Source organism: Thunnus thynnus, chromosome 23 (genome assembly GCF_963924715.1).
Source record: "Thunnus thynnus chromosome 23, fThuThy2.1, whole genome shotgun sequence".
NCBI lineage: Eukaryota > Metazoa > Chordata > Actinopteri > Scombriformes > Scombridae > Thunnus > Thunnus thynnus.
In genome coordinates this window covers 9231621-9258113 of record NC_089539.1, presented here as the reverse complement: position 1 = coordinate 9258113, position 26493 = coordinate 9231621, and the positions used below count along the sequence as shown (strand labels likewise).

The following is a 26493-nucleotide window of genomic DNA, read 5'->3' as shown; positions in this document are numbered from 1 at the left end:
TTTTTAAAGCAAGACTATGTGACGTTTGAAAGAAGAAATAACACAATCTTCGTCTTTGAAATGAAAAGTTGAATACACTCAGGAGATTTGCTGCTACAGCGTTACCGGTCTGGTATGACCTGTACATTATGGTTGCTAATGTGAGCAAACTTTAGATATATATTGCTAGGTCACTACTGAGTCACTTAACTGACTTTATGAATCTTTTCTAGAGCTGAATGTAACAAAATCCATGTAACTGCACCTCTAAGTCTCATTAATTAACAAAGAATATGTTGTTAATTTAATCTGTACCAAAACCGCAGTGTAAAATATGATAATTTGCTGTTTTATGGGGAGTGAGGGGGGAGGGATGAGGGGGGGCGACAGGAGCAGTTGCCAGGCAACCAGCAGAGAATTCAAAAGAGTTACTGGCAGTCTAATTCGTAGCTTCCTCTTTAACAGGCAGATATGAGAGTGGTATTGAACTTCTTATCTTACTCTCTCGACATCAAAGCAAATTTTACATGAATTTCCCTGGAATGGTAAAACTATCTCCTGACCATGATATAAACTTCCCTATCAGTGGCCTGTAACTTTTCTTACAGTTTGGACTCCATCCAGAGCTAAATAATTACTCTACATGTCAGAGGTCAGAGGATTTGAACGGTACTCACCAATGGATCCTTTGGGACAGTTCGTGGCAGCCGGACGTCCAAATTTGGTCTTGGGCCACCAAATGCCTGCATCAAACGCCTTGGGGCAGCCCTCATACACCACTGTGGAGGAGAAGGCAAAGACAACATAGAAGGTTTAGCTCCTCGCTTATAGCTTCTACCACCCAGATTTATCAGAGAGATGCTGAAAGCTAAGTACTGGTTTTAGAGCGTTACAACATACTTAAATGTGTCTTAAAAGAAGTGCTTCATAAACTTTTACCACATAATAAATATCGTAAGGTAAATGCTTGCTCTGGTTATACCTCAGGATGCTACCGAGCCAATCCGCTCCATATTATGAAACAGCCTGGCAGACCAGCAGCACAGTGACATTCAACCAAATTAATCCTGCAGGGCTATTTCACAAGCTGTGATACATAATTCATTTCAGTATATTTGGGTTAATAAATCTCCACGACAAGCCAGGTTGGGACCTGCAGACTTGTTCCTCTGAGTTGCACAGTCATGTGTTACAAGACCTGTAAAGCCACTGTTTCATTAACTCTTTGGAGCTACATCACTACTGCTTTGACATGTAACTTCTCCTTCCTGAGATGATTTGGTGTCCTACTGTAACAACACAGTGACAAACCTGCAAAACTTTCACTTTCAATACCAATTCCATTTTCCAGATCATGCAAAGTAGAAGCATGTTCTGGAAAATGGAAAAGTGAAAATAATTTGAGGTTTATTACTACAAAAAAAAAGAAAAAAAAAAGTGGATGAACAAGCAAGAATTTGGGCATCTGAACCATACTACACTGAGGAAATTTCAAGATTTACATCCATTGAAAGTCTGAGCACGTTCTGAGGAGCTTCATATCGGGTCAAACAGTAACACATTGACATTCATTTTCTGTTGGGGACTTTGTGGTTTTGTCTTCTATTCATGGCTACTGTATTGTGCTTGCACAGTCCCACTGCCAAGTTAGGCCACTAGCCAGACTCGCCTCTTCTGCTTGACTGGATTGCAACAAAGACATGAAGTTAGCTCAAGTGCAGCACCAGCAGATGTGAGCGACACCATTTGTCTCCTTTTGACACTTCATCGATTCATCCAGGCCCACTTTGTGAACCGGAACATTTAAAGGAATAATACATCCAATTTTGCAAATGATTTTTTTATTACTGTCCTTGTCAAGAACACCTAAAATCCTTTATTCATTTAGACAAAAGTATCCAAACTTCATGGATTTCACTTTTCATTAACAGTACATTATCATTGTGCTTTGACACCATTTTGGAATAGCTATGCATGTTGTATGTATGTTTTACTTTGATGTATGTATGTTTTACTTTAATTTCAATTAAAATAGGTGAATCACTGTTAGCAGTTTATCTCTTCAAATGTGGGTGAATTAACCTATTTCATACAGGGTGAAAAGAAGAAATTAGCTTATTTACAGGACTGATTGGTACATTTGTCAATATATAAATAGCCATTTTTAAGAGATTGACAGCCATTATTTACTGTTTTACTCATCCAGTTTATGGTTTAGGGCTAATTAATTTTATTTTACTATATTTTACCTTATGTTTGTGGTCTATAATTGATTTAAAAGATGTTCAAAATACATGCAATTGCATTTCTAATTGCAGATGAATTCACATACCTTCACATCCACTGGCAGTGACTTCAGCGAAGGGGTTGTCACAGCGGTTACACTGACGACCTATGACTCCTCCCTTGCAGGGGCACTGTCCGGTGATAGGGTCGCAAGTTCGAGACTCAGAGCCAGTAGAGAAGCACTCGCAAGGGTAGCAAGTGTCCTCTCCTTCTGGACGGTAATGGTTTTCCTGCAGGGGGAAGCGAGGAAACGGATGACTGATATAATATATTTAGTTCATCAAAAGTGAGCTAAGAGGAAATTTAGATATTTGGGGACGGTATCAGATCCTAACAAAAATGTTAGTAAGTGTGTCTTTGAAGTTTGCGCAGAAAACAATTGTTATTTTTTAAGTGTTCTCCTGTCCTGAGCAACATAAACACAAATAATCTGGTGAATCACAAAAAGAGACAGTTTACTTCAACTTGTGTATGTTTTTACCTTGCAGCGGCACTCTCCAGTGGTCTTGTTGCAGTCTTTATGAAATCCTCTACCAGTGTCACAGTTGCAGGGTCCACACATGGGAGTGCCCCACCAACCCTGAGGACACGGCTTCTCAACTCTGTCAATCAAAGACGATACAATACATTTAATGGTATTAAGCACACCCACGTTGTAAAATAAACTTTTTAAAATGTACTTTTTCACAATGTAAGTGAAAAAAACGCCTGACCTGCAGTTTTCAAAAGACCAAATACAAGCACATTACTGAATTTAGGCACAAAAATATTTTTCTTCAAATTACAAAAAACACTGAGTTGTTTGACTAGCAGAAACATTTTTTCTTCTCCAAATTATCTCGCAGCTCTCTTGAAACTGTTACAACAAATAAGAAGGTAACAGTCTTCAGTATTCTATAGTGCACCAGTTGTAATTCCACTCATTTTTGATAAAATAAAATAAAAACGTCACACAAAGCAAGGTGATGGTTGATCAGCTTTGACATGTTACTGACTCCATATCAGCTTCAACTAATCTGATAGTTGACTATCTGTTATGTTTATCTCAAGCTAAACGCTCCCTGTCGCACTGAATCTAAAATAAACTTCCTCAACTCTTTTTAAGTGAGTGAATCAAGTGTGACTCATTCATGCAAACACATACAGACTTTCTTTCTCTCAAGAGATCCCTAACTATGAGATGTGATCTGATAAGGAAAGAGCGGCTGTATGTGGGCAGCAGAGACGAAACACCTATGGAAGATCAGTCAGGCTTGGAGGGGGAATCCCACGTCCTGCCTCAGATAGGAAGTGATGCATATCATGGGGGTCAGGGTTCAAGGGGGAAATGATCAGGGCTGGCTAATTCATGTGCGCTCTTAGACAATGCTGACTGTGCAAACCTACACACTGCTTTCTGCTCGTATAGATGAATTCCTCAGTTTCACCTGATAGTTTATTTCTTTTGGATCTTTCCCCTCTCTCTCTCTCTCCTGCACACACACAGGCAAACAAACACTATCGAGCTCAGATTACTGACTAATAAAGCTGCTCTGAAGGACTCAGAACATTGGCAACATTACAAAAAGAGCAAGAGCCTAACATAACTAAAGAAGATTAATGTGCTTTGTCTCTGTGGGAGACAAAGTCCATTTTAAGTCTGCTTCATTTTTAACATCTGGATATAAAGGACTGTCTGCAAGCAAGTCAAATCCTACTATCATTCTTCTAATATTCAGATTCTAAGGCTGTTAAAGCAAGAATGTTTGACTATAAAAGCTAAAAATAGAGTTTCGCTTCAAATTTCCAATACTTGAGGGATAGCTCTACTTGCAAGATGATTGACAGCATGAAAAAACAAACCAACAATTGATTTAGGTGATTGTCCAAGTCTAAGAAAACCAACGTGAAGCATAGTCAAGTGCAAAAATATTGTAAAAGGAGTATACTGAGTACTAATAATAAAAAAACTTGTTCTCAAACACACACAAAGGAAGGGATCTTACTTGTTTTCACAGTACTGGCCATAGTAGTTCTGTCCGCATTCACAGGTGTAGCCATGGGAGGAACTTGGTTTGCGAACGCAGGTGGAAACGTGTTCACAAGGGTTGAGCTGACAAGCGTCCACACACTCCTTACCAAAATAACCTGAAAGTCAGAGAAAAAAGGGATGAAAAACTATACCCAAACCTAACAGAGCAATATTTAGCGTTTAGAAGGGCACTTGGGGTACCTGGGTCACAGACACAAGTGTGAGTGCTCCAGTCGTCGCTGCAGTGGCTGTTCTCAGGGCAGATGTTGGAGTCGCAGGGGTCGGCCAGGTCGCAGCCCTCCTCCACACGGATCTTCAGGCCCTGAGCCATGTTCACATTGGCCACGTTGGTGGATGTCTCGCCCATACGCACACCCTGATGGAGAATACACATTGATGGTGAGGAGGCAGAAGAGACAGGACAGGAAGAAAGGGAAGAAAAAGCAGGAGAAAAAAATTCAGAGAGAATGTTAGGAAGTCGGAGAAGAAAGGGGAAAACTTCAGTTATGTTTCCTTTTTAAGTTTTCTGTGCCATAGTTTCAGAGACAGTGTTTTGGCAGACAAATGAAACACACTCACACACACATGCACTGACCTGTATGCAGCCAACAAATCCTTTGTTGACATGGTTGCCCTTGCCAGGCAAACCTCCTACATGGAAAGTTTGCAGCTTCAAACCCGGGAGGTCGTTACCGATCTCTACTGACTTCTGCTTAAAAACACAGAATTCAAAATGAGAACACTTTTTCCAAGAAAACTTGAATATTATGTCCTACTTTTACTACTCATGAAGTAATTTTCCCTGTACCTTGTACATGCCGTAGTCCAGGGACACAGCAGCCATGTATTTGATGTCCTTGCCATCTTTAACGCTTCTCAGTTCTACCAGCAAGTGGTGCCATTCCCCGTCGTTGACCCGAACTTGGGGGAAGCCCAGTGACGCCACCAGCTGCTGTCTCAGCAATACCTCCATACGGACCTGTTGCTCACTCACCTGGGCAGATGGAGAAATGTAATGACAGTTTTAACGTTCTTTAACTTTACTTTCCTATGTTGGCTGCAAAGAAATTAAATCTAAAATGCTAATTGCCTTGTGATGATCTGAATCTGACTACTCGGCAGTAAAAAAGTTAGCACCATACGCTGATGATGATGACACTTATGTCGACAATGTACTGTATCTCACCATGAGGTTGATGGTGGAAGAGGGACCGGCATTGGCCTGCATCAGGGTGCCAGCAGGCTGCCGGGTGCGGAACATGAGGCCCATGTACCAGGGAACACCAACGGTGACGTCCGGCTCGCTCCAGGAAACCAACGCCTGGCCATCAAAGAACTGAGGAGACGGCATTACTGGACAGAGACAAGACAGGAGGAAGAATAAGAATCAGGTTGTGAACATTGAGAATGTTTAAAGGTGCAGTGAGAAGCATTTTTTATGATAATTTTTGGCTTTTTTGGCTTTATTTGATTGTTGAAATATAGAGACAGGAAACATGGTTAGAGAGATGGGTATGACTGAACTGAATCGTGTACGTTGCAGTTATGTGGCATGTGTCTTAACTTGTAGGCTACTAAAGCGCCCCATGACTAGCTTTATCAGTGTCATATTTATACTGAAACATATTGAAACAACAGAGTGTAATTCCAATAAAATATCAAAATATTCATGGGAAATTTGCTGGATTCCTGTACGGCACAACAGTAAGCAAAAGCTTTTAGAGTTTCAGGTGTTAGCTAACAGCCAATTGAACACAGTTAAATGATGAGGAAAGACAACAAGTAGCAACCATGGCTCTTGTGATATGAAGCAAGAAGGTTCATTGGAAATGTAGTCTTCATTTCTAGGAACACAAGCAGTAGGAAACCCACTTTTATGAGATAGAGGCTACCAGTTTTCTACACCATTGTCTGATTTCTTTACAACAATTATACAAAAGCATCACAGATAACAAATACTGCTTTCAAATAAAAGCAGTAGAACTTCAAGGTATTGAATTGCTTCCATATATATGTGCTGAAATGGTAAGATCCTTCAGTCGCAGTTTGAATGTTTTGTCTTCATGTGATATAATTACTATTTTATGTCTAAGGATTTCTACAAAGTAATTCTCAGGCACACATCCAATATCTAGATACATTCTGAAAATCCACAGAATTACACACAATGTAAGCACCAATGTAGCTCATGTTGAGAGAGAGATCAAGAGACACACATGCGAGGGTCAATCTTTCAGCACAACATACAGTTAGTGTTTCCTCTTGTATAATCTATAACATAAACTCTGTGCGTTCTTGGGTCCCCAGGGCACACATTTCAACTGACGCGTTCACAAACACATACACACACACACACACACACACACTGTAATTATCACACAAAACACATATTTGTTCCTGGTAGTAGTTAGCTACGGTGGTTTTAGTCTGGCTTCTTTGCTGAAGCTTAATCTGCCGTAAAACCTGTCACTCTTCAGCTCATCAGCAGCAAGCTAAAATTTGGGAAAAAACACAGGGCTATGACTTGGTAAGAGTATGCCAATTCCTTATTTAGCTATTCTAAATCTCATGTCTTTTGTTCTTAATGTCTATATTCAGACACTGAGCAAGAATCTGGTAAACAGTGATATGTTTTTCTTCTTTCATACCTTAACAACTTTCTCATTTTCTTTTGTGAACATTCCTCAAAAATGTTAACTTATTATCCAGGTATGTTGATTATAAACACATCCTTAGCTTGTTTGACACCAGTCCAGAGATTCAAACTTGAGATTGACTTATAATGACAAGCTACAGCCACACATGAGCATGTAGGAGTGTTTTGCATGCTTACAATTAGCCTAACTGTGATCTTCATAGGGTGAAAAAACTCAATCCATGTCTTTAAAAATAGTCTATACCACTGGAATGAAAAACAAAACAGTTGACCAGGTGGGATGGATTTCAAAGATGACTTTGGCAGCATAAAAGACACAATAACAAATCTGTTTCTCGTATTGCATCTAGGTGTGTAAAGCCTCAAACCAAACGTGTCAACAAGCGGCCAAAACCTCTTCCCGGCTTGCTGTGATCCCGGGCCCAGCTTGGATACTGGATCTGGGGCCTGGCGCTTGCTAGGCGGCTACCTCATAGATAAGAGGGCGAGGAGAGGTATTCACACCTTCACACATTGTTTGAAAGATCGCCCTGCAGGAGGAAATCAAAGTTCTCTGCTTACCATAGGAGAACATGAGATGGATTATGCTCAGAGTGGAGTATAAATAACACAGATAGATTTAAACATAGATTTAAACATGTATGTGGGGAATGATTATTTGACCCAAATGAAAGAAAGATTTAGAAATGTATTTGGGTGTATTTATGTAGGTATGTGTGTTAATATGTGTGTGTGTGCAGTATGTATGTAAGTATGTGTGTGTATACGGTATGTATGTAGGTATGTATGCTCGAAGGACACTTTGTTTGGTAATGACGTGGCCACACTCAAAGATGGGAGACGCTTTATGCAGGGGTTCCTGGGGAGGTGGCCGCTGGGTGTCTGTGTATATGTATATACATATATGGATGTAAATAGGTGTGAATGTGTGTAGGTATGTATATAATGATGCACATATGTATAAGGTTATGTATAGGGATTTATTGTTTTTATTGTAGCCTATGTGATGGTACAGGGTACCTTAGTCATCTGTGACTTGTCTTGCCAACTTTGTCTGCCTCGAAATGTGGACCACAATGGATCTTTTAACTTTATCATGGTATCCTTGACATCTTAAATGAATATGTATTTGTCACAGTGTATGACATTTTATATATCATTTTTTGATATGGCAAATAAATAGAATCAAATCAAAGAATAGTTGGCATGTGGAGGCGCTTTAATGTACCTTTGCTAACAAAGAAACACTGACAAATGTATAACCCCCCCACTATCTGTCCGTATGTCTGTAGGTACTGTATGTACGGTACAATAGGTCTGCACTTCAGTAACATGAGATGTGTGTCACGTGTGTGAGGTGTGAGGTGAGACACTCAGGTAGCTATGGGGTCAGTACAGTGTGTATATGTCTTTTGTTTCATCCTTTGATTCTGAGTCAGTCAGAGTTTGGTTGCCGTCCTAAAACTCTAAACCTGAGGCCATGTTCTGCTTCTCTGCAGCAGCAGGCAGAGGCTTCACTGTGACTTTCCATTGTGACTGCTGAATGAGTCATACTGAGTCAGGGGAGGTGCTCCTTATCCTATTTGATCTCCCAAACACACACTGTTTCCTGGAAGTCCTCAAGACGCACACACACTTACACACACACTTACTGTAGGTAAACACACACAGACACATGCGCACACAGACGAACAAGCAGATGCATGCACGATTGGCCAGAGACGCACCTGAATGCACTTATAAAAACACAAACGTTTTGACTGTCTTGGAAGATAATTCAGTTTCATTTCGAGAAATTAAAGTCACACACACACGTCTCACCTTGTTCACAGTTCTTGCCACCGTAACCAGTTGGGCAGTCGCAGCTGTAGGTGTTCCACTTGCTGACACACACTCCTCCGTTCTGACACACGTCGTTGCTGCAAAAGTTTTTCTTTGCTGGACAACCTGAACATTAAACACATTTAGATTCATTTAAATGGAAAAAATGCTGGTTAATACAATATGTATATGTGCTATGTATTTGTGGGCTGCAGAAACACAGAAAAATGACAAATTAGTCAACATATTTACAGCAGTACCATACAGAATTGCTAGCTGCTCGTAGTATGCATTTAAAAAAAAAAACAAGTCACTCTTTTCCTCTTTGAAATCCTGTTTTTTAGAGACAGGTTGTTTCATGGCCTTTGGATGCTTAAAAATCCTGAGAAGTTATTGGATAACCTTAGACAACACTCATTCTGTCTGTTTCTCCTGACAAATGAAATTCCCAAGCGATGTAGTAATGAGTGATATCTCAGCCCCCCTACAGTTTAAGCCTATTGGATTGAGCATAACTTCGGTTGAATGTCTAACCTGCTGTGGTGCCGTTGTTGGCGATGTAACTGGCCATGTCGATGGGTCTGCTGTCGATGCTCAGGTTTCTCATGCAGCCCACAAAGTCTCTGTTCCTGACGGGGAAATCCTCTGGCAGGTTGGGAACACCGCCAAGCAACAGTGGTCCTGTCAAATCTAGTGACCTGAAGATGATACAAACAAAAAAACAAAAACAGATCAGGATAAGACCCTAAAATGGAAACGTAAAATACATAATTTGCCCAAGACTGCAGTGAGAGAAACCTCAAAGTTAACTGTCAGATATGGACAAGGATTAAACCTCTAGTTTGACTATATAATACACAAAATGTAAAGGATTGATTATATTATGGACTATACTGTAATCAAAATAAGAAAATTATATTTAAAACTGTTTTTTTTACCACTGCATACCTGTCAATGCCCTGAGTGGACCTCAGAAAGGGCTTCTGACTCACTAACACTTACCACGAGAGACTTTTCTGAAACGCTGTTATTGTGTCCCAGGTTTTAAGCTGTCACAAGGATAACTGCTAGCATCACCATGAGTCAGAGTCAGATTCCACATACTGGGTCATACAGGAAGCTGCTTACACCCCGAGCCCCTAAAAACTCAACATCAAACGCCAAAGGGCTTTGAGAGACTTAATGTGATGCAATGCTGCACAAAAACAGCCTAAACCCCTGAATGTATGAGTTGTATGCATACACAGTAGGAACAGCATTGCTTGGCCTGGGAGCATGTGGAGCTTATTCAAAGAGTGTTTAAGAAATTCAATGAGGGAAATCCTGAAATAAATCAAATGCAGCTGCATCTTGGAACCAATTTTAGAGCCGTAAATTGCAACGGATTTTCATGGCAAGGCAAGGCAAGTTTAAAGCATTATGACAAAGTGCAAAAGAAACACATTATATAAGGGCATTTAAATACAATTAAAATACTTATAAAGAGCTAAGAGAACAGACAATGAAAATAAGCTAAAACAGACTAAGACAGATAAAGTCCAAGAATAAAATTACAGTGCAGTGCAAGAAATGAATCAAACGCCTCAAATTTGGTTTAATCAAAGGCAGCAGCAGACAGAAAAGTCTTCAGCATTGATTTAAAAGAACTAAGAGTTGCAGCAGACCTGCAGTTTTCTGGGAGTTTGATCCAAATATGTGGAGCATAAAAACTGAACGCTGCCTCTCCATATTGAGTTTTTACTCTGGGGACAGAAAGCAGACCTGTCCCAAATGACCTGAGAGGTCTGGATGGTTCGTAGCAGCAGATCAGATATGTGTTTTGGCCCTAAACCATTCAGTGCTTTATAAACCAACAGTAGTATTTTAAAATCAAGTCTTTGATAGACAGGAAGCCAGTGTAAAGATCTGAGAACTGGAGTGATATGATCCACTTTCTTGGTCTTAGTGAGGACTCCAGCAACAGCGTTCTGAATCAGCCGCGGCTGTCTGATTGATTTCTAAGGGAGACATGTAAAGACACCGTCAAGTTTTTCCAAATCCCGCTGAAACATAACTTCTTTAATCCTTGATCTATTCTTAAGGTGATAGTAGGCTGACTTTGTAATTAATTCTTAAGGTGGCTGTTGAAATTCAGGTCTGAATCCATGACTACACCAAGATTTATGGTTTGGTTTGTGGTTTTTAACATTACTGATTAAAGCTGAGCGCTGACTTTTAATCATCATCAGACATACCGCGGTATACCTTTATTTAGTCAATACACACAGATACTTCTGTATTGCTTCAGGATAATGATTCATCATGGATTAGCATGTATGCTTATTAATAATCCAACCTGATGAATGAATACTACTAACACTGAGCACTGGAAGTTTTAGGTTGAAGCCTTCAACTTCCAGTTATCAATTTATGAAAGAGAAGGCTCAGTTTCTGCAGTGAGAAGTATAGTATTTAAGTGAAACTATAAATTTGGAAAATTATAAAAAACTCTGTAGCTGGTTTATGAATGGTTTGTCACCATTAGGCTATCTGGGGACACAATACATTCGGAAATACAATGTAATTAGGAACTAATCCTGAACTAAATTAATATTCTGTTTACTTTCAAAATGCAATATTTACAGCAATGTGTCATTAGGACATTTGTACAAACACATAGTGCAGTATGTTGCCTCCAGAGTCATAATGTAAAGATACAGTGTAAACGTACAGTGCAATTGTGCTTGGGATATCTGATACAATAAAGGAATAGTTTGATATTTTGGCTTTTTGGTGGAGAGTTAGATGAGAAAACTGATACCACTATCACATCTGTCCGCTAAATATAAGTCTGCAGCCAGCAGCTGGTTAGCTTAGCTTAGCATAAAGACTGGAAACAAGGGGAAAACAGCTAGCCTGGCTCTGTCCAAAGGTAACAAATCCACAAAATCCAACAAAATCCGTGGGGTTATGTACCGCAATAATTTCTTGGCTGGGACCAGTAACTTCCTGGAGTTTCCACTGGTTGGCTGGTAGCTTCTCCGAGATGGATTAAACAAACGACATAAAACCTGCTAATTGGTGAGCTTTAGAGGTGCTGGTGTATTTTGCAAAATGTCAAACTATTCCTTTAAACTGATTTCATGCTTAAAACAGTTCTTACAGACTTGTAAGCAACTTGCAGTACCTAATGTTTGGACAAGTGGCTGGTACAATAATGTGCATGCAGGCTTATAACACAGAGTTTTTCTTGTTATGTTTTTTTAAAAAAAAAAAAAAAAAAGCTTAAAATAAAGTCACTGCCAAACTTAAAGCCAGGTAGTTCCCATTCTGTGACTCTGGATCATGTCATGACATTTCCCAAAGCCAAACTAAACAGACATTTGCTTGTTTGCACTACTTTCCACACCAGTGTAATGTATACATGTATATTCATCTTTGTATATCGCACAGTTAAAGTAAATGCCTCTCAGCTTCTGTGGGCCGCGCAACAAGTTCCTGAAGCAATGTAACTTCTTTAACTCCTTTTTGAAGCTCCCTCTCTCTTTGTCCCCCACCTTCTGCACACTAAATGTGTCTCAGCATGCTGGCTCTCCAACAGACTCATGAAAAGTAAACACTTGTTATAAAAATAAAAATTAATTGGTCTGTGGTAAATGCACGGTAAGTCGGTTTAAGCCTTGTTGAGATGAGCTTTTGCTTGTCTAAGACCTGGTCTGACAGTAGAAAGGCCACCAGGATGAACTCAGATTAAAAGACAAAAAGTAGATGAGGTCGGCAGAATGAGAATTGTGTAATCTGTTGTAATGAAGGCAATTTTAAGCCCCCAAGGTACAACTTATGAGTCTGACTAGTCTGTGTGTGGTGTGTGTGTGTGTGTGGGTGGATGGATTGAAGTGAATGAGTGTAAAGACCCAAAGAGAGAAAAGAGAAAGATGAGTAAGAGAAGAAAAGAGAGATTTCATTATTACTTCTTCTGTCCGGTCTGGGTGCCCTGAGCGGCGCAGGAGTAGTTGCCGATCTGCTTCCCAAAACGGATCGCCATGGAGATGTCACAGTCGTCCACGGCAACCACAGCCACCTTTTCTCCAGAGGGTCCATGGGGGGTACCAAGACGCCCAATATTAGGCTGAAAAGTAGAATAAAATAAGGGTTAAAGCTCAGTTATTCATCAAAATTTACACAAATAATAGAGTAAAAATTGCCAAGGATCTGAGGATGCTCTATGATAGAAAAGAAGAAATTAAACCACAAAGTGAATCACATGTATTGTGTCCTTTTCTTGCCTGAGTACTACAGTAATATTTTTTGCAGCGTATTGTTATGGTAAATTAACTCAACTGATTGAATTTAATTAAAATATTTCATGCTTGATTTCTTTCTTTGTTTCTTTTCATCCAATCTGAGAAGCTTGGCTGGGGCAGCACTTGATTGGTGTGGGTCAGCGCTACGCAACAATGTCGAGCTGACTTTACCATACTCGGAGTAGAAGTACACAGGCCTTCTCTTGGCTTAAGATGACAAATAGCCCATTGTGCGTGAGCTCGCACCTAATGATTACAAAGTAGGCTAATTCCTCCATAAAGGCTTGTGGTCGGCAAATGTTGATCTGAGAAAATGTGGATCAGCTTAGAAATCAGGCCACCAAATCGCTTCAGTTTTCTTTTTGTAATATCTAACCTGAGACCGAAGTTCAATGGAGCGTTTCCTTAACAATAGTGGCCGTGGAACAGGAAGCAGACAGAATTTAATTAAAAAAGAAAATGTTCCCACCACCATTGCTGGCATGAAAGTAAAGGATTTTGTTAAAGATATGAAGCCATTTCAATACAATTTTTTCCAACAGACACGTGCTAACATTTTAAAATTACAACATAGCCTTTACATTTCCTTGCAGTGAGGGGCTTACAATAGATCAAAAAGATTAGTTACTTTTCTCTGCTATCTCTCTAGGGAGAGTGATAAATTTCTTGACTACAAAAACACTCAACAATGGGACTACAGATCCCAGATCTGATCACAGTACAGTGTTTACATAAGGCACCTACGCCGTTAAAATGTTGACAGTTTGAGCGATAGCCAGAGAGACTTTCAAACCACCGAGGTTGTGAATGCAAGAATAAACTGTTGAATGAACTGTTGAATGAACTGTTTACGACAGCTATATTTGGACAGTTTGTTGCATTGTCTTGTCTCATATGAATTTAAGAAAAAAAAGAGACAAAAGCATGACAGAGGCGGAGAGAGAGAAAAAGACACGGACAGAGAAGACACAATGTGTGTGCATGTGTTTGTCTCCTGCATAAATAGGATTAGAGTAATGAGATACTGGTGGGGCACAGACACAGCAAACAAAGGAAGAGAGAAAAAAAAGAGGGCAAAAAATAGAAAAGAAGGACAAATATAGGGAGGTGGACTGACCAGAAATGAGAGACTGAAAGAGAAAGACAAAAGAGAAGCTGGCAGACAAACACAACGTGAGCGACAGAATTGCAGCGTCTTCTATTTTGGCTCAGGTGGGGTCTGGTCCGGGCATAGTTTCCAATCCACAGGGGGTTGTATTGTAGCTTATCGCTGCCCCTCCCTTCATCATGCCCTCTTTCCACTGCTTCCTCTGAAAACAATTTCACACTTTCCACAAAGACGAACAGAAAGGCCAGCTGAACAGTGCTGTTTTCTTTCTCTTTCACTCCTAATCTCATTCTGTCTTTTTGTCTCTCTTTTTTTTTTTTCCTCACAAGCTAATTCTTGTCATACACAATCACGCACACACACACATCGACAGGTGATGGAGAGAGAAAGTATTCCTCTTTCCTTGAGGAAGTGGGACAATAGACTGCACGGCCTGCGTAAGTGACATGAGGCATTGTTGAGGAGCAAGGCCTCATGGGTTAACTGTATCATGTTTCCTATAAACATAGAACATAGCATCTGTGGTCTGTGATCTGAGAAACAGCAATAAAAATGCATCTCTGGGAGGCGTACAATTAATGTAATCCAAGATGCAGCCATGTCGTCATTTTACACAATATAGGCTACTGGGTTTTTGTTTTTTTTAACTCAGGACTTCAAAGTAATAAGTGGTAAAATTATACATTTATAAAAGTAAGAAATTATATTTTTTTTTTTATAATTTTGTATTTTTAACTATGATAAATTCCATTACACATTAATCATTAATCAAAATAGTTGCCAATTAATTTTTTGTTGAACGGTTCATCTATGAATGGACTAATCGCTGCAGCTGCGATGGTTATTTCAACTCCTACTTTTAAAAGTTGGATTAAACAGGGTTCATTGTGTTTAGGTACATGCTTCTCTGTATTATCTTAATGTCATATTTAGCCTTTTGCAGACTGTACTGCATGTATCTTTGTGTGTTAGTAACCTGCAATCATCTTGTATGTGGAGCATGTATAGCAATCATATTGGCAGGAAACCACACCCCTGTCCCTGGCAACCAGCCAATTAGCCCTCTGTACAGGTACCTGCAGGTGCCAGCGTGTGTTAAACCCACCCAGCCGCCCCCACCTTCTTACATCTGCATAGGAACTGCAGAGATCCGTCTTTCCAGTCAGCCCATGCATGAATCATTAAACTCTTAAAGGACCAGTGTGTTGCCACCGGCTGAATACCCTTCCACTCACCCTCCACTTCCAAGTATGTAGGAGAACCTACGGTGGCTGCGAAACTCAAAAAATCGCAAAAGGTCCTCTCTAGAGCCAGAGTTTGGTTTGTCTGTTCTGGGCTACTGTAGAAACGTGGCGGTGCAACATGGCTCCCTCTGCAGATATAAAGGGCTCATTCTAAGGTAACGAAAACACAACAATTCTTATTTTCAGGTGATTATACACTAATTAAAACATACTTATGAATATTCTATTTCTGCTAAGTCCTTTCCTCAAGATGCCACTAAGTTCTACACACGGCACCATAATTCAAATCAGAAACAGAGGATGGGCCCTCGCTGAAAATATTTGAGTGACATAATTTAACTTCTGCTTCCTGCGCTGACATGACAGCCCCCCGTGGCAAGATGCTGCATTTAAGAAAATGTGTGTCACACTACTGTAGCTGCACTCAGGTAAGTTACAACACACACCCTGTGCATTTCACTGGATTTGGTTCAGAAAGCAGTAGAGCCTGTGGCCTAAAGAAGTACAAAATATTGGCACCATTCAGCCTGCAGCAGGAGAAAAATGAAGATCCCCAACATAAACAACCTGAATGTTCAAAGAAGTGGTAAAGGAAAGTAGACTAGAGGAGCTACATTTAAAGCAGAAAGATAAAAGTTAAAAATTCATAGTGGTGCAATTTGCTTATGCTATGAATTACATCGTAGTTGATTAAAAGTGCTCCCAGGATGGAACAAATTCCTCTAAAAATGTCATTTATGGGTAAAAAAAAAAGTTGTTGAATGTTGAAATCAAAACAATAATAATAAAAAAAAAACTTTTCAAACCAGCGGTACAAAGAAAATGAGAGGGAGAGTGTGATAAATATGAAAAGATTTTCAAAAAAGCCACAAAAGATAATTTGTCTGACAAAGGAAACCACTGAGTGAGTACAGTCTGCTAACAGAGAAATCTGTAGTCACGCTGATTAGGATCTTATCAGCCCTTTCGAGTTCAGTCGAGCGAGGAAGGGTTGAGATAAAGACGGAGGAAGACAGGAAGCAAAACATCGGGGAGACACCCAGATGCCGCACATAATGGACCCGCAACTCAGCATCCCGGGTGGGGGGGTGGGGGGGTGCAGCTGTTATATTATATGTGTTGATAATTCATAGACTGACAAGAACACACATACACCATCTAGGGTATGTGTGTAATGTGTATGTAATATGTAGGGGATATAGGAGCATTAACGCAGCTGTTAGTTTATAAGTGTTCCCACGCAAGAGGACTTTCGCACACACACACATTCACATACCCTCACTGTATGTATGAACCAAACACCTCCTGTATTTATTGACAAAGAGTAGAATGTCACTGAGAGTGAAGAGGAAAACTAAATATAGATTCATTCCATACTACAGACTGAATGTAAACAGGTTTTGAGTATGTTGTGTTGTTCATATTGGAAAAGTGATGAAATTTTGCCCCAGAAAGTAAAAAAATTAATAACAAAAGATTGGAAAAACATTTTTAATGTCTATTTGTTGAGTTTAATTGGCTGTGACACGTTCAACAGTCACAGTTTTTTCTTTAACAAACTGCTTCTCTTATTAGAATAAAATGGTTAAGTGCAAAAACAGTATACTGAGATAATTAGTATTCTGTATTTCTTTCTTTCTTTATTTTTACTTTTTGCCTCCGATCGCATTAATTCCTCTCAAACTAATATGAAAAACAAACTGGTGACTGACTGGGTTATAATGGGATGCATGTCTGAAATGTGTGAAATGTGGACAAAATGAGGAAAACATTTGCTAAGCCTCTCTTGGTAGAGCTTTACAAACTTTTTGATTGTTTTGTGAATAAAAAAACAAAACAAAACAAACAAAAAAAACCTGACCATCTCAGCATTTTTGAAAATTTTCATTGGACAAACATGGAAACAGATATTATGATGATTTAAAAAATGATACTGGATTCTGGATTTCCAAAATTATAAATGCACATAATTTTCACATAATGCTTTTCTATCTACTCGGTTTATTTCAACATGATCTTTGCTTTTCATTTTGTCTACTCAGAGTACAGTCCTGCACAGTAACATCCTGCTTTATTGTAAGTCCCCCAAGTGAGAATCAGAGTGCTACTGGTATTATAATGTTTCTTAAATACTTGGGGACTTGTTTTTAAGCTTACAAAACAAAGAGAGCATTTATACTTATATCCTCGAGCTACAGGTCACTTAAAACAAACTTAAACTCAAAAGGGACATTTAAAAAAACTTTCAAGAAAACAATAAATTCACATGTACAGGACTATTTGCAATGGACAGCGTGTCCTAAATTGAACATTTGGTGTTCAGTTAGCTGTGTGTGTGTGCATGTGTGTGTGTGTTTGTTAGATGTGTAACTGCGGCCGGTAGAACTGTATATAGTTTCAGGCTTCTTTCTGACCCTTGGTTTTAAAGTGCACTTGGCCCTCATTTTGAGGGGCCCCATGAGAGTCTCTTATTTACCCTCTACCCGACTCCGGGCTGTTGAAGATTCCCTCTCTCTAAGGTGTCGTCTCCAGGGGCGATAGGCTTGTTGCAGCCATGGCAACGCACTTGATCCCCACAGCTAGCCACAAAGACAAGGAGGGCATGAGGACACGAGCGGACTGAATGGACACACACAGATGGGCGCACCGAAACTTCAGCGTACACCAAAACACGACGAATACTGCCACATACAATCAAAACACACATACACACACACTCTCTCCCTCCTACAGACACACATACACACACATACCATCGGGCGGCCTGTCAAAGCTGACATGCTAACTCAACCAGCCCTGCAGCTGGGATAAAGAACCTTGCTGCACTGATTGAGTTACATGCACAACAAAGTTTGACAGCTTAGTCAAAAAAACACCTTAAACACTGTCAGAATGAGCGACAAATGACCAGGAAATGTGTGTGTGTGGTGTGTGTGTGTGTGTGTGTGTGTGTGTGTGTATGAGAGATAGTGTGTGTGTGGTGTGTGTGTGTGTGTGTGTGTGTGTGTATGAGAGAGTGTGTGTGTGGTGGGTGGGATAGTGGGAATACTTGTTGGTGATTATGTGTATGTGTGTGTGTTTGGGGAGTACGGGAAGGATGTCTGCAGAATGTGTTTGAGCGTGTGTTGAGGGACTGAGTGAACAAGTGTGTGTGTCTGTGTGTGTGTGTGTGTGTGTGTTTGTGTGAGAGGCAGGAAGCAGCGAGCGCAGTTGCAGACGGCTGCGCGGTTCATTTTGATAATAAAGGAAAGAGGCCGCACAGTCTTTTATTTTATCTGGGCTAGACTGAGGAAATTCCATTGTTTCTCTGACTCTTGGATGAAAATTACACTTGATGGATATTCTCCTGATGCTACAATGTGTTTGTGTGCGTGTGTGTGTGTGTGTGTGTGTATGTATGTGCGCGTGCGTGTGTTTTCCCAACTAAATTAAAGTAACCACAAGAAAAGACCAAACATGTTTTTATTATCATAAAGTATCCATAAAAGAACTGTTTCAGTGCTGCAACTCAAACTGGAGCCAAAATCAAGATGGGCACTGAATCAAAACCAATATCTCTTTTAGACACTGCAGTCATCAGCACACAATAACTGTGTGTGTGTGTGTGTATGTGTGTATGTGTGTGCGTGCATGTAAAGTTGGTTTTTTGGCCCTGTCATGCATAGGCTAGTGTGTCCCATCCTCCCTTTGGCAGCAACAGACTCTGTCATGTCCACATTACCTCACCTGCCCTCTGGCTATGTAAACCTAGAAGTGTGAATTATTCAAATACACACACACACACAAACACACACACACACACACACACACACAGAGGCTTTACAAAAGGCTACAATGTCCCATGTTCAAGCCTATATGTTACTACTGTCTTCATCAGCTCATCACACTTCTATCAGTGTAACAGATGGACAGTGTCCATTGTTGGCTTGAAGCTTTCAAGCAGCAAAACAAATGTGTGGACGGCACAAAACCTGAGGTAAGAGTAACTGTATCCTGTTTGGAACAGCCTTCTACAACTCTACAAACATGGCCATCTGCCTGTAGACTGACATCAGTGCGATAACTATCTGATTGATGTTCTTAAACAACTTCTTAAAGGATATTTTACAAGCAGCTTTTGTGTCTTTTACCAATTTAGCATGATTAATTCTTAGCTGCTTTTCTCCTGCCTTTTAGATGAGGCACCATACATAGTTTAGTCTGGAGAAAATCTGTTGTTGCATGTTTGTTGCATTTTAAAAAAGATTTTTGACAATGCTGGTAATCAGACAGAATTTTGCTACCATTTTTTTAAACATAGTATGGGAGGTGATTCACAGGAATCATGGTAGAATCATGACTTTATTTAAAAGGTGATTAGACAGTTTGACACTGCTTTGTTGCACCACAATTTGTTGTAAATGCTCATATCTTGGAATACAGTTGTAATGACATACTTCAGTGTCATTATGAAAAAAATGCAAAAAGGACAAAAAATAGATTTTTTGTGTTGCAAAAAAAAACAAAATTCATGAATAGTGAAAGTTTCTTCATTTTCTTTCTTGCTACAAGTTAGATGAGAAAATCGATACCACTGCCATTTTTGTCCATTTAATATGAAGCTAAACCCAGCTGCCAGTTAGTTTAGCTTAGCATAAAGACAGGTGAAAACAGCTAGCTTTGTCCAAAGGTAAAACAAGCTTTGCCTCTAAAGCTCACTAATTAACATGTTACATCTCATTTCATTTAATCTGTACAAAAATCAAAGTGTAAAACAACACATTGCGGTTTTACTTCCAGTTCTTGTGCTAAGCTAAACTAAGCTAACTGGCTACACCTTCATATTTAGCGTACATGAGAGTGGTATCAATCTTCTTATCTAGCCCTCAGCAAGAAAAATAATGAGCTTATTTCCCCAAATGTCAAACTATTCCTTTAACACAGCAAGCAATAATATTTTTTAAAAAAAAGTTATTACGAATTATGGACCTGACAGTCCAAAAAAAAAAATCCTTGGAGAAAAGATACTTTGATTATAAAAATCTTACACATCTAACCATTATCCCAACAGCCTTGTAGAGAGCATACAGTAACATAAAACAATTAAAGATAAGGACTGTAGCTAATGCTTGGCTGTAAAAGTGGTGGCACAATAAAACCAAACTTGATAGGGATCATATAAGAGATAAGAGAAAGACGTAGAAGAGAAAGAATTGGAGACGAGAGACGAAGAGGAGGGAAATCGCATTAGCACATTTCGGTTTAACTCACTGAGTCTGCCAACTTCATTTCTCCACTTCCACAGCATTTTTATCCTTCATCTTCTCTTCCTCCCAAATTCCACTGTCTGTCTCTCTTAATGTTAATAAGAGGTTTAGGTCATGCTAGGTGAGGTGTGTGAAATCTCCTCCTTTCGGTGACACACACACACACATACCCTCCCTCACATCACAGGAGAGCGAGGAAAGAATGCAAAAAAAAAGAGAAAAGGTGAAGAGAAGTAGACGGATGTGAGAGAGAGGTGTAGTGAAGTAGGCAGTCATGTATGAAGGCAGACTGAAGTGACAGCTTTATCAGATTTATCTTCATTCCTCGGTGACACAATACTGTACACATCTGACAACTCACTCATCTAAGCACACACACACACACACACATATGTCTGCATGTAAAAGTACAACCGACGTGAGTGTTTTAAGACTCATAACTTCCATAGGGCTTGTTTCACTATCTCACAATAGGATACGTCCCTTCCCGTATTCACAGAAGCACTTATTCTATTGTGCCCATCTTGAGTTTCTGGACGTTGTAACATCTGGCTCAAGACCCTCCGCCTCTTTAGATGAATCCAGGTTGTAGGTGGAAGTAGAGAAGCCACTATTACTATGTTGGCACATGTAAACCTGCATACCGTAATGTATGTAAAAAGGATCTAACTGTTACGGTGCTTTTGCCAAAAATCTGTACAGAGGATCCCATAAAAGTGGTTATATGTTGAAAATATAGTTATCATATACGATAAAAAATGAATGTTATAGTCTAAAAACAAAATTTAGTCCCATTTTAACAGAGCTAGATGTCTTTTCTGGTTGCTCCAGCAGATATTAAAAGCCATAAGCTCCATGAAATATTTTTAAATTTCGCAAATCTCCATTAAATGCTAATGTTTCCATTGCATCCTTAACTGCATGTCGACCAGGAAGCATTAAAGACCGAGCGATCTGCCTACAGATAGTGAAACGTCATCCTGCGTATCTGTTGCTGGCTTGATACTATGAAATTCCACTTTTACACTATCATGTGTTTCTGATTTGATTTTAAATGATGCGTTTCTTCTGATTACAATGCAAGAAATCATTTAGTTTGATGATTTTAAATCAAAAGCTGGAAAGTAATTCCTGCTCAGCAGTTCCTGCGTCAGCCATATATAAAGGCAGGGTCTCCATGCAGACATCTTGACAGCCAGCGCTCGGGGCCGGCTTAATGGAGTTAGTGCTTCTGTGAAAACACGAGGGAGATAACTATCTCATGCTACTCACATTTTGTGGCACACATAACTTGCCAAAAATTGAAAGGCGATCAGAGTGGCTTTATAGTTTATGCTTATAGAAAAAGGTGGTCAAAAGTCAAAAGTGCAGCATCCTAAATCTGCATGTAGACATTTGCTTTATTAAATCATTAACCCACTTTCATTTAGTTAATACTCCAACAAGTGCCTGACATGTATTGATCTTAGATGGATCTTAGTATAACAAGAGAAGATTACAGATACAGTCTAAAATTAAATCTCATCAAACTAAATTACAGTCTAAACAGAAGCATGTGATCCGAGAGACACATGCTGTCCATACTCATTACAAGAGCCATCTCCGAGGATTTCTGAGCATCGTTAATCCTCTCTGACAGAATAGGTGCTATGGCCTGACACTCTTCTGCCAAGGAAAACACAATCAATGCTCGTCGGGTGTCTACCTACCTGTCTGCCTGCCTGCCTGCCAGCCTAAGCTCAGACATGTTTATTTCACCTGAACAAACCTCAATGGAGGAAATCAATGAGAGCTGACAGCTGAGCAGAAAAGTTTTTACTGTGTCATTTTGGCTTTACAGCACTTGTCCATTTTTATATATGAGCCGTTTCTCCAGCGAGATAAAGAAGAAGAAGAGAAGAATGACATATACATCTATATATATATGTATATATAGATGAAAAGAATGTATGCGTACATGCACTACTAAATGAGAGCTAGAAAGAAGCGGCAGTGATGGAATGAAGCTATTCCTCAATGAAAGAGAGCTGCTCTGTAACTGGAAGAGCACTCGTTACTGTCCCCATCTGCTTCACAAGTACAGAATGTGACCTCTGACCCCTCGACAGCTCGAGCTTGGATATGTTAAAGGGGCCATATTATGCACATTTCCAGGTCTATATTTATATTATGGGGCTCTACTGGAATATCTTTGCATGATTTACATTTCAATAAACTTTATTTATCTTATACTGAGCCTTTATTCAGCCCCTCAGTTCAGCCTCTGTCTGAAACAGGCCGTTTTAGCTCCTGTCTCTTTAAGGCTAACCACCCGAAGAGCTCACTCTGCTCTGATTGGTTAGCTTCCCGAAGCTGCGTCATTGTTGACTTCTGGCTGATCGGGAGGCTTCATCAACAGACTATGAAACAAACTATAGTAGTAAGATATTAGAGCCAAAATCCGATCCAAAACATGAGAGTGGACAATGCAAACAACACATGGAAAACCTTAGCAACAACCTTAGCAACCTAGCACAACCATAAAAAAACGTTGCAATTGAAGCATTCAGAGCATGTTGAAGCCCTGGCTTTTACTTGCAGGTAGAATTTCTATAAACATTAACCTCAAGTTTTGGAACTTTGAACATGTTAAACATAAATATCTGACATTATATATATAACAGAAATTCACAAAAAGTATAATATGGTCCCTTTAAGTTGAGAGTTTTCATGAAAAAAATGTGACAGGGCCAGTATTATCTCAAACTGCAGGGCACCAGCAACAAATACCTTTATTCACACACACTAGAGATTTGTATGTGTGAAAAAAAAAGTCCTTGAATTCAAAACTTTCACTTTAGCCACTGTTTGTGCCAAAAGCAAAAAGTGAGAGTATCTGAACATGCAACACCAGGCTGAAGCAGAATAAGAAAGTCCAGCTTTTGTGAATGTATTATGTAGTGAAACATTCATGATGTGCTGTGAAGCTTTTGGGGACCAAGGTGAAAAGTGGCACATTGCATCCAAACTTCACCACAAAACAGGATAGACAGAAGAAAGCCAGTTGACATCATACTAATAATACAAAGTCAACACACCAGCTTCGGCAAAAACCAAAACCAGAAAACCACACCAAAAACTACAACAGCCTCTTCTATAGTCCAGACCAGACCAGAGCCAAAGAGGCCATGTTACCTCTGTACATCTGATGTAAGCACATAGAGTCACTCCAGCAGACTGTACTAGAAGCAGAGCAGGGACTAAGAGACACTGAGAGAAAAAAAAAGACCACCAGTGGGGACTAGGCTAGAGGTCAGAGGTTACCTCTTTCTGATTGAGCTCCAGCCAGGCAGTATAGAGCGGGAGCCGCAGAGCCCCACTGGAGTCCACCAGACTCCCCCCGTCCTGGGAGAGAGATACCGTGAGAGAGAGACACACACACACACACCGCGTTAGACCTGCAGCCCACAACCAAGCCAAGAAAGTCTCATCACAGACTCATGTTTTCGCTTCATTTGCCTTCAGAAAATGTTCTAAAACTAAATGTACAACCTGCACTAATTAAACACGTAAAATGTATTTATTTACAGTATGTCCTTAAGTGTACATAAGGGTGCTTTGTGTGTTATTTGCAGCCGTTACTTTACAACAAAAGAAGTATTACTTCAAATATTGTTGCCCGCATGTACGGTATGTGTATACAGAAGCATGCATGCTGCAAGTGTCTGAGGCTGAATTTGCTACCAGCCAATTTGCCAACAATAACGACATTCAAAGCACAACATAATTCCTCTGTGGCCACTTCAAAAACACCTCTCCCACCACCTCACACAATAGGCTACAACTCATGCACTGCCGCCTTTGGACAAAGGTGTTTCTGGCAGATTTATATCACGCTGTGAAATGCTATGCTATGTGAGGAGAAGGTGAAATTTACAGCAGGAAAAACAGAGAATATTCACTTTGGCTCGAGCCTGTGAAAGCCCCGAAACCAGCATCCACATGTCAAGAAAGGGTTGTGACACAAAACATGGGTTTAGGAGCGTGTTTTCACGCAGCAGTATTAGATTATAGTGTGTTACAATAATGTCTGAGTGATTAAAAGCACTGAAGAATCTATGTATTTTGTTCTAATAGCCACCTTTACAATGCACCCCTAATTAGGACTAAATGTGTGTGTGTGTTTTTGTGTGTGTGTGTGTGTGTGTGTGTGTGATGATAACCTTAACTGTTTGAGGTCTGGGGAAACTTACGTCAAGAAGAACGAAGGATAACATGGCCTCTTCCTCTCAAAACACACCCTGCTGGGGAATGCACAGACTGGGGCTTCACCTCAAAGGTAACTACTTAACCTTTCTTAAAAGCACTAAAAGACAAAATACACAAACCCAAATCTGTGTAGAAACACATGTACACACACTTGGTTGAGGGGTACGATGTTCCTGTACCTCATCATAAGCTGAAAAAGTGTGTGTGCGTGTGTCACCAATGACACAGTCCAACACCTAATAAGGTATGCGTCTGTCTGTCCAGTCATTACAGCCACCCAGGAAACCACATGTGGCCCCGACTAGTAGCTATAAAACTACAACACAGAGATGGATGACAACTCAAAACCACTTAGTGGCTCTCAGCAGTGTATTTTAAGTGCGCTTGTACACTCTGGGCATGTGTTTAAGACTGTGTGTGTGTGTGTGTGTGTGTGTGTGTGTGTGTGTGTGTGTGTGTGTGTATTTGTTGCGTATGAGCTTGTCCTGGAAACTCAATAAATCCTGAACCATCAACAAAGAGACAGAGAGAGAAAAGGAGACAGAGAGAAATACAAAGAGGAGGGTGGCAGGTATTTACTGTATACACACTGAGAAAACTGTTCAAAGCAATTCTCCTGATGAAGAACAGTGATAAAAAAACAGAAAAAATGTGGAGTATATTGATTTACATGAGAGATAAAAGCATTTAATGTTTATAATAAGTGTCAATTTTTTGAATTGGATTGGTTTTGACTGGATTTTACTGTATATTTACAAAGACTTTATACAGACGGGTCCACTCTGGCTCAGTTGTTAGCTTTTACCTGCTGCTCAATCCACAACAAATGCCATTTAATATTATTTAGATATTATATAATGACTCCTTTTTAACATTTTACCAACAATTGTTCAGCCTATGTGATGCTAGCGCTATGTGAACTTTCAGGGACTTCTAGTCATGTGTAAAGTTCAGTGTAAGATATGTATTTCTGCATTATACTCTTCTTTTTGGTTATGTTCAAAAAGAACGCTCTACGTCAGAATGATCCAGGGACAAAGCACGTCAGAGTATGAAAGTGAAACCTCGGCATCTTAGTTTCAAAGTCAGTGACATCAGGTCTATGTCAGTCCTGCAGAAGTGGAATGCAAAAATATACACACACAGTATATTTAAAGTACTTAGTACTATGCTGTGAAGTAATTTGCACATATGTTCTGATGATTAAAGCCCTGCCATGTAAACAGCACCAGAGTGAGATCGAGGCAGGAACAGCAGAAGCAGAAAGACTGAACTTTTGGTACTCGTCGGTGATAAGAGCCAGCTAAGCCTGTCTGGGAATGCTGCCTACACACCCTTGCTGTAAATATCACAGTGCACATTAGCCAGTGTAACACTATTAACGTGTGTAACATCACGCCTGCATGCAGCGTAAAGTGACATTACAAAAATACTGCAAACACACAGGCATGTCACTTCTCAGTCATGCTCTGCTTTGCTGAAGTTGAAACCATGTGGATGGATCACATGGAAGTTAATTAGTGTTTATTCATAGCTGTGGGTTACAGTTAATTGGCGTTTCACTCATAAGCATTTTTCCATACTTTATTCTTGTTAAAAGTTAGCTGGTGA

At 39.9% G+C, this 26493-nt stretch overlaps 1 protein-coding gene across 4 annotated transcripts in view; it reads right to left on the bottom strand.

Moving 5' to 3' along the window:
* Positions 1-26493, bottom strand: part of celsr1a (cadherin EGF LAG seven-pass G-type receptor 1a) — a 95245-nt gene that overhangs the window by 16089 nt on the left and 52663 nt on the right. For 3 of the 4 annotated variants that reach the window (XM_067582377.1, XM_067582378.1, XM_067582380.1), the window contains exons 7-17: positions 12704-12861; positions 9288-9451; positions 8754-8879; positions 5463-5629; positions 5085-5270; positions 4872-4988; positions 4478-4652; positions 4251-4392; positions 2747-2867; positions 2312-2495; positions 657-758 (exon numbers count right to left, since the gene is read on the bottom strand). In XM_067582377.1, coding sequence (XP_067438478.1) covers positions 657-758; positions 2312-2495; positions 2747-2867; positions 4251-4392; positions 4478-4652; positions 4872-4988; positions 5085-5270; positions 5463-5629; positions 8754-8879; positions 9288-9451; positions 12704-12861 — 1642 coding nt within the window. The remainder of the gene's footprint in view (positions 1-656; positions 759-2311; positions 2496-2746; positions 2868-4250; positions 4393-4477; positions 4653-4871; positions 4989-5084; positions 5271-5462; positions 5630-8753; positions 8880-9287; positions 9452-12703; positions 12862-26493) is intronic. The other variant, XM_067582379.1, reaches the window with a different exon arrangement.